Here is a 15,234-nt window from a genome sequence, read left to right on the forward strand (position 1 = left end):
ATACTCCGTCATCTAAACAACAAATTTTAGTATTTAGTTTTTCCCTTGAAATTTTTTTTAGTATCTATATTAAACTATATATCTTACTATTAAAGTAAAATTTTCAGAATAATTAACTTTGATATCATAACACGGTCTTTGATAAAAAAAAATCATATTTTCAAATTAGAAAAAAAATATAGAAAGACTTAAGTAATTTTGTATTTTATCTATAACTTCATCTCAATAAATAATTTTTTTTATCTTTATCTATATTTTTGTATTTTAAATGATCATATCATTCATAAAAAAAAAGTTTATATCTCAATTTGTATACAAAAATTATTTAAAACAAAATATTTAATAATTAAAATCACATCCCTAAAAAAACTTAAAAAGTACGCACGCTTGCAAGGAATTCAAAGTATTGTCGCATCTCGTATAGTGCTCACTTATAACAAAGCAAACAAGCATTTCAGAAAAATAGATCCAAAAATGGGAAGAAAGAGTTGCGGTGATATCAATGACCTGCCGCAAGATTGCTTGGTGAAAGTGTTATCTTTCACGACTCCGAAGGACGCTTGCCGCTTGTCTGCTGTCTCCTCTACATTCCGGTTGGCTGCCGAATCCGACAGCCTTTGGGAGCTCTTCTTGCCCTCCGATTATCGGGACATCATTTCCCGTTCGATAGACGGCTCTGATTCGTTGCCGCACGAATTTCAGTCTAAAAGAGATCTTTATCTTCGTCTGTCTGATCATCCAATCCTCATAGACTCTGGCCACAAGGTAATTTTAAGTTTCTGATTTGGTTTCTCCAATTCTTCTTTTTTTTCTGTTTTTGTGGATTAAGTGGAGTTTTTATCCATGATGATCGTGTGTTTGGAAGTATTCCTCATAAGCCCAATCCATTTGATCATATCTGGAATGAGTCTCCGTAAATGTTTTAAAAAATCAATATTCCTGAAAAACAGGCAGTTCCTAATTTGGGCGTAAGTTCTAACTTTTGGTTACCGAATGCTTAAAAATACTAAATTATGAGAGAAATAAAAAGGATTTGAAAATGAAATTCTCAAAGACGATCTATCGTCCACACCAAGTTTGGTATTATTTTTTTTGACGTGCGAACCCATACTCGTTATTAGTGGATGTACGTGAGATAAACCGTTAGCTAACGTAATATCTTACAAATCACGATAAGTTTTGGACTAAAGATACAAGGCATTTATGTTTGAGTGGGTATCATGTGAGACCGTTTCACGGATCTTAATCTGTGAGACGGGTCAACCCTACCGATACTCTTAGAATAAAAAGTAATACTCTTAGCATAAAAAGTAATATTTTTTCATGGATGACCAAATAAGAGATCCGTCTCACAAATACGATGCGTGAGACCGTTTCACATAAGTTTTTACCTTTACGTATTAAGGGCACCCAACATATATAAATGTCTATTCTCGTATCGGGTAAAGGTTGTTAACATTTGGTAGTGTTGTCATAAAATATTAACGCCGACCACAGAAATGCCTCGGATTTAGGGATATCAAGGTATTGTGAAATGCCCGGGAAGTGATTAATAAAGACACTAACAAATGCTTTCGTTATTAGCTTTTTCAGGAAGTTTTTTTTTTTTTTTTTGGTACTGTTTGTGTCTTTACAAGTCGAATACCAAATAGAAAATATTATAATGGCTATTGTTCCACTCATGCTACATTAGTGCAAATGGTATACATGCAGAGCTTTAATTTAGAGAAATGGAGTGGGAAAAAATGCTACATGCTGGCTCCAAGAGACCTCTTTATCAATTGGGTATCTCAACGTTGGAAATGGATAACTCATCCAGATTCAAGGTAATAAAATCCTCCGTCGCAAATCATGGCAACTCGAACACTTCTTTTATTGATATACATGCTCATGCTACGTTTCTCGTTGATTGATTTTAGGTTCTCGGAAGTGGCAGAACTTACGGTCGTTTCTTGGTTTGGAATTCGTGGCTGTATAAAAACCGAAATGCTGTCTTTTGATACAGACTATGCAGCTTACCTTGTGTTCAAGACTAATTCCACAACGTTTGGATTTGACGATGTACCTGCTGAAGCTTATGTTGGAATCAAAGGGTTTGAAATGAAAAAACGTTCAGTTTATTTGAAAGGGGATACTGAGTTCTTGACGCAGAGAGAGGATGGGTGGATGGAAGTTGAGTTGGGAGAGTGTTTTGTGAAGGGAGGAGAAGATGTTATAGTGATGACTTTGTTGGAGGTGAAGAGACTCAATCAGAAAAGGGGTCTCGTTATCCAAGGGATTGAGATTAGACCCAAGAAATGTACCTAAACTAAGTTTGAGAAAGTTGTACACTTTTTTTTACTATGAATGTTTGATTTTTGCGATTTTGATCTTCTATGATATCAAATTTATGTTTTAATATTGTGTATCTTCATATTTTTGGCAAATTTAATCTTTTTTAATTGGGAAATGAGACGCTACATATGTCAACGTCACGTTAGCTCTGCATTGGTGTCTCATCAATGTCACGTCAAGAAAATTATAAAAATTGCCCGAAAAACAAATATAACATACTAAACCTGAAATTCAATAACATAAATAACCAAAACAGCAACAAGACAAACATATGCATACAATATTAAAAAAGAATGCAATTTAACCATTAAGTTTCGTGTGATATTAATTTCATTCTTACAAATTCATGTCTAAAGCCTACATGGTAATGTTTGTCAAAAAGAAATGTGTCTGGTCTTGCAAGACACAAATTTATCTCCTAAACTCTTTTCCTTTTTCATAAGATTTTGAATAAGAATTTTATCTTTCTTGAATATCGAGTTTCATAAACTCTAGATTTGATCCTTATTATTTGGAAGAATTTGTTTCTAATGAAAGACTAATCTCCTTATTTTGTAGGAATCTATTCAAGTCTACAAGTTTACATATATTGAAAAAACCATTCATGTTATTTTTTATAAAACTTCTGTTTGTCTAGCTCAAAAAGATATCAATGTTCATGATTTAAGCAATAGGCTGGGTGCCACTAATCTTGATGATTACATGATAATGAGATCGATCTAAGAAGTGAAGGTGAAGCCATCTTTGAATTCGGTCCAGGCTCACAACAAAATATCTATATCGAATCGGATCATCAAGAAAGAGAACTGGTGATTGAAAATGATATGCAAGAGAATGTTTCTGATGATGCTAATACAAACGCAAGATACAGAGCACCTTGGACCTTGCTACCAGTGGAACATAGAGCATCCACTTGAGCATGTTATTGGTAATCTAGCGGCTCCTCTTAAAAGTAGAAGACAAATTTTTGTTGAGTTTTTTCATGCTGCATTCACCAAGGGAGATCTTACTCTATTTGTCCAAATATATGTTCAAGGCATTATTTTTTGTTCCACAAACCCCAATCTTTGTGAGAAATTTTCCAAGCTTATGCAGGATATATAAATTTGAGATGAGCATGATGAGAAAATTAACCATCTTTCTCGGATTTCAAGTCAATCTATTGGAGAAAGATATCTTCAACAACCAAGTCAAATATACAAAGAAACATTTAAAAAAAATCATGGAAATTTGTGTCATAGTTTTCACACCAATGAATTCATCAATCAAACTTGACAAAAACGAAAGAAGAACATCGGTTGATGTAACAATCTATTGAGGCTTGATTGGACTACTGTTATACCAATTGTTAGCCGACCAGACATTATATTTTGGTTTGTCATTGTGCTAGATTTCAAACAAATCCTAAGAATTCGAAATGCAAATTCACGAAATTTTTGAATCTTAAATTTATTTGTCTTAGGAATTCAAAATGAAAATTCACAAAAATTTTACATCTAAATGCATTTGATTGATTTAAGTGCACTCTAAATCTTATGATTCTCTTGAACCAAGTATTGGCTAGGAAAATTTTGATTGTTAATAGTAAAACAAATGCTTGTGCCTTTTTTTTTAATAAATTCCTACAACATGCATAATTAATTTTTCATAAATAAACTAGCATAATAATCAAGTAAATGAATTCAATACTAGGGATGTCAATGGGTCCGGGTTTTACCCAGACTCGTAATGGACCCGCGTGTATGGGGTGGGTTTGGGCATACTAAATGGGTAATGGGGTGGGTCTCGGGTCCAATTTTTCGGACCCGTCCGGATATGGGACGGGTCATGGGTCCTATAATACCCGTCCCATACCCTTCCCATATATATGTGGATATAAATATTCTAGGGTTTTACTTTTATTAATTTTCATTTTTTTAATAGCTCACCTCAACCATAACGATCTTAGCTATTCATATGTTAATTGTTGCATTTGAATCTGCTTTTAGCAATAATGGAAGAATAGTTGGTCCTCATCTTAGTAGATTAAATATTGTCTACTCGTCGATTTTATGTAATTCTTTATGTCGTGCAAATATTTTGTTTGTTATTATTAAGTGTGGTCGAAGACATTAATTAATTTTCCAGAATGTTGTATTTAGAGGCTTGTCTGTTTAATAATTCAGTCATGTGAGAAGAAAGATTACTTTTTTATTTTAAAAAAATTCGGGTTTCACGGGTCTCACGGGACTACCCGGCCCCATTTCGTATTTGATGTGGGGTGGGTCCGAATAATATTTAACCGGGGTGGGGCGGGTAATGGGTCAAAAAAAATTTCATGGGGAGGGTCTTGGGTTTAGCCAAACCCGCCCCATTGACATCTCTATTCAATACTATTCAGACTCGTTCATGCGGAATAAGTAAATAAAGAAATAAAAGACTAAAATTTCAATTTAATTAATTCTAGCATCCTATCAGTCTGTAAATAAAAATCATAATCTATAAAATCATTAACATATGCGAAATTTCAATGTCCTCGGGTATGCACTGCGCCTCGCGGATGGCTCGATAGTCCGCACCTCATGACTCAACATTATTATTGTCACATGTAACAATTAAAACCTAATGAGTCTAATGATTCAGCATACTCAAACCTATTATAGCAAGTACATAATTATACAATCACATACGTAGAAATACGTTTATTAAAAATAGATTTGTCATGCAAGCATGAAACCCTCAAAAACATGCAACTCTCTAAATCATGCATAAATGTGAACTTTTCCATCAAAATGTCATTTTTAAATGAAGTATGATATTTGATAGTGAATACATTAAGTCGATTGATCAATCTATAAACCATAGTACTAGGCTGCCGGATTTAACGTCCAATTCTTCGACGATCCCTCTAACAATCATAAAATAATTTCACCGTTCACTTCTTCAGCGAATACATTATTATTGAGATTCCTGCCGCCGTATTGATGGTTCACTCCCTTTTCATTACAAGATCATCATTCCCATTTTCAACGGATTCCTTACTATGTTTAAGTCACGAAATAACATTGCTCAAAAATATTTTCCTTTCCTTTATCGTATCATGAAAACATGCATAAATTTTCATATTCTTTAAACACAACCAAATATGGCTTATAACATTCCTGTCGAGACTACTAAAAATAGCAAAAACATGCAGATATATTAAAATTTCTAAAAATAGAATATATCATGCATATACCTTAAAACATATATAAATAACATTTAACATGATATGAAATTATTTTAGGAAGTTGCAAATCGTCATCGACTTTCCTCGAACCTACCACAATTCAACTCTATACTTACCCGGACGATCCCAGACTTGGACTAAATGGTAATGACTCGATTTCAAAACTTTAAAAATATTACAAATATCCAGAAGCTTGCTGGGGATTTCACATTAGGAACTACGTTTAAAAAACAACTCGTTTCGCTCATCGAATGACTTGTTTACCTCCGTATTCGCGTTTTCAGGCAAACAAATGACCAACCTACCCTTCCGAATCGAACCAACCCAAGACCAGACATTTATTAACATACCAAGATCCAATTATGCTACTAGAACTTCCCAAACCCAAGCCAAAACCAAAACCAAAACATGAGTGAGATATTTAACCTAGGCCCATTTCGTCTCTATTTTGACATGTTTGGACATTTTACGATTCCGAACGAACCATGGCTTGAAAAAACCCGGAACCAGGCCCTAGACCTCTTACTTAAAGACAACTCAAGCCTGTGACCAGGCCCTTTTGGACTCGGACTAGGACTAGATGCCCTAAGCCGTAGACTCCATGAACCAACACTACACCAAACACGCTCCTCTTGCGCAGAAAGGACTCGCATGCTCCTGCGGCTGCTGCAGCCCTTGGCCCGCCTCATGAATCACACAGCCACTCACCAGGACCCTAAGGCACGTCCCTAGCCCTAGGTCTAGCCCTTTCCACCGTCCCCTAGCACTTAAAACCAAATGCAAGCCAAAACAGCCCCAAGATGGCAGATTGTGAACTCACTGCCACAGTGATGCTTCAGCCCATCCAGGCCCTGACTGACCCCAACTATGACCTCCCTAGGACCCTAAACCAATCCTCCAGACCATGGCTAGGACCCCATCCATCCCCCTTAGCTGTAGGTTTCCCCAAACCCGATCAACCCTCTCGGCCTGGGCTGTGCAGCTTTACCGGCCGTGGTTTTGGCTTTTGTCCATTCAAAACCTACTCTTAAACGTTTAAACTGACACTTGAACCTCTTGTTTTGCATATCTCTTTCAACAATTCCCAAAAACGTCAAGAATTCTTTATGAGAAAACGTAAAACCATCATCGTCATGAATTTTCACACAAAATCGAACACATGCAATAATATGGAGTGAATGGTGCATAAAGAAATATTTAAAAACTTGCCTTGATTGTTTGTGCTTACGAATAACGAGTGACGGCGCGACGAGAGACGAACGGAGCTCGAAAATCCTTTCTCCCTTTGGCTACGGAGCTCTCGGCCACCCTAAGGTTTAGTGTGTGTGATTGTGTGCGCTGCAAGTGTAGGAGGCGTGTTTGAGGTGTCAAGGTGACTAGTGTTTTAATAGAGTTGCTACGTGGGCTTTCACATTAAATCAAAGGCCCTATAAATCTTTTGATTAATTACTACTAATCTAAGCTGATTAAATAGTTAATTAAATCAACAATTAATCAACTAGAAGTCCAAATGATAATTAAAAATATTTGGTGTAACTGGTTTCATGTACCGTAAACCCGAAACTTCTCATTTTCTAGCCAAAATTTGTTACAAATTAAGCTCGTCCCTTGCTAATTATAAATTTTTTACTTTCCTATTTTGGATCACTAAATCTCGAGTTTCAAATTCTTAAACTTCTAAAAATAAAATTCGTATCAAAATCATCCTCGATTCTCTCGCCTTGGCAGTACATCGCATATTCGACTGCAGAAAGTTCAAATTCATAACATTTGATCTACTGCCAATTTTTTTTTTTTTTTGATCAGAAACAAGATTATTTAAATTATATTAAAGAAGTTTGAGTACAATATTGCGGATGAGTGATCCGCAATTATAGGAGCACTAAAAAGATTTCCGGACATTCAAATCATTACAAACTTCCAATCCCTAACAATTTCATTAATCGATAAGTGATTAAATCCTTTAACCCTTGAGATTGTAGTAGCCACTCTGAACTTAATGAGCTCCCATACCGCACTTGCTTCGGCCGGTGTGTCGTTGAAAATTTTGTTATTCCTCTCTAGCCATATACTCCAAAATAAGACATGAATCAAAATGTACCATAAAATGTTAGCTCTGCTCCCCGAAGGTAAACCTGGATCGTTGGTAAACAAATCTCTTGCCCTCTGTGGAAACACCCATTGGAATCGTAGCTCTGCCATAACCAAAGTCCATAAACTGCGTGAGTACGAGCAGTGTAGTAGTAAGTGATCCTGAGTCTCTTCATCGCCCTGACATAACGTGCACCACTGTGGACACAGAGCACACGTTGGCCATCTTCTTTGCACCGAATCCGCCGTAGGTAATTTTTCCAACGCCACAGTCCACGAGAAAATCTGAATCTTTAATGGGACAGGAACTTTCCAAATATGATCTTTACAAGGAAAAATAGCAAAGTTTTGAATTGGAAAGAAAGAATTGTAAAAAGATTTTACTGAAAACAATCCCGAAGACTCCCCCAGCCATACCCTGTAATCCTCGACACCTAACTGAACCCTGACCGTATCTAGCACTCCTGCAAGGATAACAAATTCTCCCAACTCTAAATCAGAAAGATTTCTCCTAAATCGCACATCCCACATATAAGTTTGTCTACCCTGATCATTAATCACCTCTAAAAAATTAAGAATAGGTTTGTTTGACACAGAAGAGATTCTATACAAACAAGGAAAACGATCTTTGAGTGAAATACTCGCTCCCCCCCACACATCCTCCCAAAACCTAATGAAGTTCCCCCCTCGCAAAACCGAATCCCACCTAAGATGAATTGCCGGGAAAGTACAAGAAATGAATTTCCAAGGGCATCTGTAAGTAACATTCGTAGCCAAACCCAAATCCCATCCATTATCCTGAAGTCCATAGATGCTTTTTATCACTTTTATCCACAAAGTGTCCTTCTCCTTTGTTTGTCTCCACCACCATTTACCTAGCAAAGCTCTATTCCTCAAGGCAATATTCCCCAAACCCAACCCCAGCTATTTTTCTTTCTTATAGGATTTCATTTGCCCTAAGACCAGATCCAATGGTCCTAAGTGATTAATGTGAGGACCCAAATTGGGACTGAACGTTCTCGACTCAAGCCCAACGCGTATAGCTTATGTATATAATGGAAATCCATATTTATTTTTTAGTTGCATAGAGATCATGCTATCATTTTCCTTGTTAGATAAAAGGAAAAAAGGGCTATTAACAATCCACTGTGAAATGCAATCTATATCTATACTATTTATTAAGGGTGAGGCACTTAGAGTAACTAACTTTGGTGTCATGGTCTGTTTTATTAATTATATATATTAATAAAATGTTAAAATTTTAATGCAAGTTATATGTTGTTCAGCGGTTAGAGTCTTCCTTTTTAAGGATGTAGGTTAAAAGTTCAATTCCTATAGAGATCGTTTTTTTATTCTTTTATTTTTTAATTTATTTTTTAATATATATCAAAATTACAGTTTAGTCCCTCACTATTTGTTATAATTATATTTTTATCCTCATTTAAATATAAATCAAATTAATTATAAAAAATATTATACAAACGCGTACCGTACGTTATACCAGTATATGGTAAGCATTTTAACATCATCAAAAGGTCGAGGTCGGATTGACGTGGTGAAACACCGTAGAGTTGGCGACACTAAGAATCTGCTGCTCTGTCAAGCCAACGGTTAAGAATAGACATCAAATAATCATTAACCCTGCGATGCAATGGGGCACCACAGAAGCTATCTTCGAATGGCCGAAGCCATCGGAAAGGGCAGACCTTGCCTAATGATAAATATCTCAAACCAGTCCCTCAGAAGATTGTGTTCATTTCGTTAATTCCCCTAGACCTTAATGCCCCCCTCTTGAGTCCGGCAAACGAGATTGATTGAAACTGATTTATAAAGAACAAATTATTTTTCAAATAATCGATGTGGGAACACAAGCAGATGGTGATTTGGAGAGAGTTTTTTTTCCCCACGTTTATTGGGCTTAACCATGTTTTAAAAAATTATTCTTATCCATAATTAACTTATAAATTATATTAAGAGCTTAATAAACTAAATCAAACACTTTTAAGTCTCGGGTTCACGTATAGTCATGGCCGGATCAAGATCCTCTCCCACAGTAGAGGTGTTGTGCTATAGATTTTATTTCACAATATTATTAAAAAAATTGGTATTTTTATATTTAAATTATTTCAAAATCAAAATTATATTTTTTATATTAAAATATATCATTAATAATCCAATTTAAAGTTACGATTGTATTTTTGGTTACAAATATATATTGTGGGATAAAATGATGTCTCTCTTATTATTTTTTATTTTATTGAAAAGTATAAAGCAATCAAATCAGATAACTTGTAATATTTATAAAAAAATTTGAATGTATCGTTTTTTTTGTTCGTTCGGAATAACATATTTGTAACAAAAAAATTAAATTTTTATTAAAATTTGTTTGAAAAAAAAAGAGTTGAAAAAATTATAAAAAAAAGTAATAAGAGAGGTGTAGTGCCCAAATTTAATACACGTATAACCCATGCATTCATTTAATTATTAAATCATCTAAATTAAATTTAAATGAGTTTTGGCGATGCATAATTTATTTAAATGCATTATTTTAAATTATTTATGTTTATGTGATGCACGTTAAAATGTCTTTCGAGCTTAATGATTCAGGCGATTATTCGAGGCGAGATCGAGGAAGAGACTGGTGACGATTGTGACCAGTTAAAATATGGTATTTTATTTTAAGTTGAGTTTGGGGGCATTTTAATTAATTTAGTGAGTTTTAGCATTTTTGAATCCTAAATTAATTATTTTGTGAGTTTATGATTTTAGAACTTTTAAAGTCTAGTATGGTGTGTGTTATATTTTAATTAAAGAATTTTATTTAAAAGTGAGTAAAGTTAATATTTCTTTTTGTAGAGGTTTTATTATTTGGGGGAGACTAGCATTTTAAATTAGTTTAGTAATTATTTTAATTAGCAAATTAGTCTCCTAAATATTTAAAACACACGCACACACACAAACACACTTTTACACACACCTAGACACGCACAAACACACACACAAGTTCATTCTAGACTTTTATTATTTTCAAAGAGAAAAACCTAGGGTTCTAAAGCCTATAGCAGCCGCCCCCTTCCCTTCATTTTTCCAGCAAGATTTTCATGATTTTATTTCGAGAAAAACGGTGCCACGTTCGTCCCGGATCAAGCCTTTCTCTATCTCCGCTTCGGTGTCGTCTTTCGGTAACGTTATCATCTTAAAGGCACGTATAATCTGTTCTTGCTGTGTCGATCAAGTCATATATTGTATTGCGTTGTTTTTATGCGTAAAAGTTATGTATGATGATAGTAGTTTGAGCGGATCATGAATCGGATCAATTTCGAAGGAAAATTTTTAGATCTAAAACTCGTTTTTACTGTTCATGTCAAAACTGCGATTTTTCTGTTCATATTTTGGGAAAACTTTCAACGGCAAATCGTAGAGCGTTTCGATACCTTCGATTTGATATATGATTCGAAATTTTTGGACAAAAATTGAGTGAGTTATGGCGTTTTTCGTGGGACTGCTCAAACTGCGACTTTTACGTAAATTATGTTCTTGAAGTTTTATGTTGCAGGCCTCGTTGGGGATCGACGGGTGATCGTTGCTGCGTATAGGTATATTATTTATGATGTTGGGATGTATAATGAAGCGTCGTTTCTTGTCATTAGGCGCTTGGGAGATTGAATGTCGTATAGAACCGTTTGTTGTCAAAAAGTCTCGTTCACAGGTTTGTTGGGTTGATTGTGATTTTGGGTTGTTTTGGGACAATTGTTTAGGCTTGGGTCATTGAATTAGTAGCCTAAGATGAGCTCGTGGTGTCGATTCGTAGTCCGTGCAATCGAGTCTAGAAAGTTAAGCAAAACATGTACAAAATTTTCGTTGGTTCGCGTTCACAGTAGGTGCACGGACCCACACCCGGACCTCTACACGGGGTCCGTGCCTTTTGTTCTTCCGTAGTGTCTTTTTACAGTGTCTACACGGACCCCCACACGGACCTATGCACGGGGTCCGTGCCCCTCCCTCCTTTGCGATGCCTTTTACAGTGTATACCCGGACCTCAGCACGGGGTCCGTGTTGTTAGAGTAGGTGCCCGTCGAGCCAAGTGTTGGCCGAGTGTTCACAATGAAACTCTATGTATAAGCAATCTTTATTTTAATAATATTTGAAATTATTACTTTGGCACATCTTTATCTGTATACCCATGCTAGTTGCATAGATAAAGCCCTTGAATATACAAATAGTAGAAAGAATATGAGATGCTCATATGATGAGTATCATGAAACTCATATTTGTAATACTGTATATTCTAAACGGTTCCTAGTCGATTCAGCCGCCACTAAGAAGGATATAGGCCGCTCGAGTTAGAGACTAGTATCTGCGATGTGAGTACCATGTTTCATTGGTAGGGGACATTGTGATGTCCGAGCATGCAGATAGGTGCTCCTTGTAGAGTGCACTGAACAACCCTCCATAAAAGGACTTTCCAAGTGGTTCTCACTTATCGAGTGGAAATGTCCTAGTTTATGGTTGTACAGAATTAGTCCTTATGACCCGGGACAACATTGAGACTCTATGTGCTAGAATTACACTTTGACTTGTTTACCGACTCTCATGGGGTCATTAGGTGGCAAGGTTGGGTGTTCTGTCGAAACACATAGGAGTCGATGCATTGTAGTCGGGGATTCACCGCTTACCTTCGGGTATGGATATCCTATGTGTTATCATGTGTATGTAGGTTGAAATCTCTGGCCAGAGTATGGTTGTAATTATGAAAGGGGTTTCATAGATTACACCATCGATGCAACTACGACATGACACATAGTATCGATTCATTGACAACTCTCGATATACCAATGGTTGTCGAATCGGTCGGGATATATGAGTTGAAGGGACCGTACTGTACGCTGACCATAATAGAATGGTTCTTGCAGGCACTATCATTTGATACCTAGGGAATCATGTAAGCGATGCTGCTAGGCGTTTAACATGATTGGTTGGGTACTATCAGACTTGAGTTCTGACGTTCTTGTTATCAAGGAGTTGATAAGTAAGAATGGAGCAATTGGGGTATGCTCATATAAGGACATGTTTAGTCCGAATCACATGGAGATGTGAACCCATGGCTAGTCGTATCAATGAACCATTGAGGGCCACACAAGTACTAGCTTTCTAGATCCCGTTGAGAAGTACAAATAGTTCAATGTGTTGAACGGCTTATAAAGGAGTTTATAAGCGTAAGGAAAATTAGAAGTATGACTTCTATAAAGGAGAAAATAGTTCAATGTGTTGAACGACTTATAAATGAGTTTATAAGTGTAAAGAAAAAATAGAAGTATGACTTCTATGAGAGAAATATAAATTTTAATTAATGGAAGTGTTCCTAAATTAAAATTTGGCCAAGTGAATAATGTATTTGAAAATTGTGATTTTCATAAACATTATTATGGACTAAATTAAATTAATTCAAGTGTTGAATTAATTAAACACTAGTGGGCCTAGTAGAGTCCAAATAATTAAATTAATTCAAGTGTTGGATTAATTAAATAACATTGGGCCTTGTAGAGCCCAATTGGAAATAATTATTTAACTAGTGAGCTTGAGTAAAATCAAGTAAAGTCTAATTGGGCTCAAATGGGTTTGAGACAATTTAAATAAAAGTCCATGGGCCCTTGTAAATTGTTACAAGCCCACATGCAAAGCATGCATGGGAGGTGAAGAGTTGTGAATACTTTTTATTAAAATATTGCAAAGGCATGCAACTTTTTCTCCCAACTTTTCCCACAACCAAAAAAATGTCTCTCTTTCTCTCCTAGCATGCATAGTGCCGAAAATACTATTCATCCTCTCCAATATTTTTGTGTTCTTCAATTGTTGAAGAATACACACACTTCTCTTTGAAAAATTCTCATATTTTTCTAGTGCAAAATATGAGGGGATCTACCTAGTTGGTGGTGGGCCTAATTTGAAGGAAAGATTCAAGACTCAAGGAGGAGGAAGCTTGTAGATTGCCATTCCTTTCAAGAGCTTTGTTGTTTGACAACAAAGTTGGAGCCATACATCAATCTCAAGAGGTTGATAGGTATATCTCTCAAACACCCTATGTATGACATGCTTGAAAGTTGAGATTTTTTGTATATGCTACACTAGTACACATGGTGGCCGAAAATTTCCTTGCAAGAAAATGTGATTTTCGAAAATTTTGTAGCTTCCGTTGTGTTTTTCGGTCACCTTATTCGAACTCTTTCAAGTGGTATCAGAGCTAAGGTTACTAGTTTTTTGTAGCATATACATAATATTATATTGAGGGCGATTTCTAACCGATTGAGGATGAAAATTTGCAACATAAAATCAAGGTCTTGAGGGGGAAAATTGGGCAGCTTGTTGCTGCCCATTTCGGGCAGCTCGGGCTGCCCGTGGGCTGCCCATTTCGGGCAGCAAGGGCAGCCCGAGGGGCTGCCCGAACGCCCCTATCTTTTAATAAAAAAAAAAAAAATTTTTTTGTTTGCCGGAATCCGGCGACGGAGCTCCGGCGACGGCGATGACGACTAGTGTTTCCAAAAGTGTTTTGGACTATCCAAGTGTCATGGGCCTTGATGTTGTTGGGCCATTTGATGGTCAACATATTTGTGAATTTTAAATGGGCCAAAATATTTTTAGTGAAAAATGAGTTTTTGGGCCCTTAAGTTTAAAATTACAAAAGTTGCAAATATTTTCTCATGAAATAAATAATTTAAGTTGGACTTTAATTATTTATAGTAAATGGTGATTTACAAGAAATTCGGTTATAAATAAATTAATTTGAAAGTAGACAAAGGTGTTTGTATACTTTGTTAATTTAGTTTATAATCGTGGCGGTTAGTGATTGGATCAAGATATATAATATTGGATCAATTAATTATTGTGATAATTAATTGATGGTGTATGATATGTGATATTATGCATGAAGGATGATCAAAATCCCAAGCCCAATTTGCTAGGTGTATGCTAGGATATTTTGTGTTGAATGATTGTAATAATTATCAATTTATAAAGTGGGCTTGGTTTATGGCCCGTTTCCACCCCCATGAGATGTATCCCTATTTGCCATGGATATTTATTTGTAAATATTAGTATAGTGGATGATCAAGATTGGAAGATGGTGGCCATGATGATTATGAAGATCGAAGACATGTAAATATTGGAAGCTTATGTAATAGTTGCATTTGCATCCCGTGCATTTCCCTAGGATTGGACCTAGGCCCGTGTTTAGCTCACACGGTCCGTTAGTATTGGGGCGATTGATCATCCTTGTTTTGTTTACTGTTTATAATATATGCATGATATGTTATAAATAATGAGTATGTGCGTTATTATTATGATAATAACAAAGTTGCATGAATCCGGCAAACATACGATCAAACATGGCGAGCTTTTAAATAAAATTAATGATGAGACCTTTCAAAATTAAAACCCTCATTTTGAATAAGATTCAAAATTAATATCAAGCCCGAAAAGGGGAATTATAAATTTGTTTATAATTTCCTTGTCTTCCATCGACAATGGGTGCATGATGAACGCTACCCGTACTCGGGGCTCGGCTCATATTATTGGGGGAGCTTTGGGTGCCGGAAAGCTGTGAC

At 35.8% G+C, this 15,234-nt stretch overlaps 1 protein-coding gene across 1 annotated transcript; it reads left to right on the forward strand.

Moving 5' to 3' along the window:
- Positions 1-392: 392 nt before the first annotated feature.
- LOC140820849 (putative F-box protein PP2-B2) lies at positions 393-2,363 on the forward strand. The gene is made up of 3 exons (XM_073181210.1): positions 393-765; positions 1,714-1,826; positions 1,920-2,363. Exons 1-3 carry the CDS (start codon positions 475-477, stop codon positions 2,305-2,307), a joined length of 792 nt encoding a protein of 263 aa, XP_073037311.1. The 5' UTR covers positions 393-474; the 3' UTR covers positions 2,308-2,363.
- Positions 2,364-15,234: the final 12,871 nt, after the last annotated feature.

The sequence above is a fragment of the Primulina eburnea genome, unplaced genomic scaffold, assembly GCF_022965805.1.
Source record: "Primulina eburnea isolate SZY01 unplaced genomic scaffold, ASM2296580v1 ctg1_ERROPOS8283272, whole genome shotgun sequence".
In the NCBI taxonomy this organism is placed as follows: domain Eukaryota; kingdom Viridiplantae; phylum Streptophyta; class Magnoliopsida; order Lamiales; family Gesneriaceae; genus Primulina; species Primulina eburnea.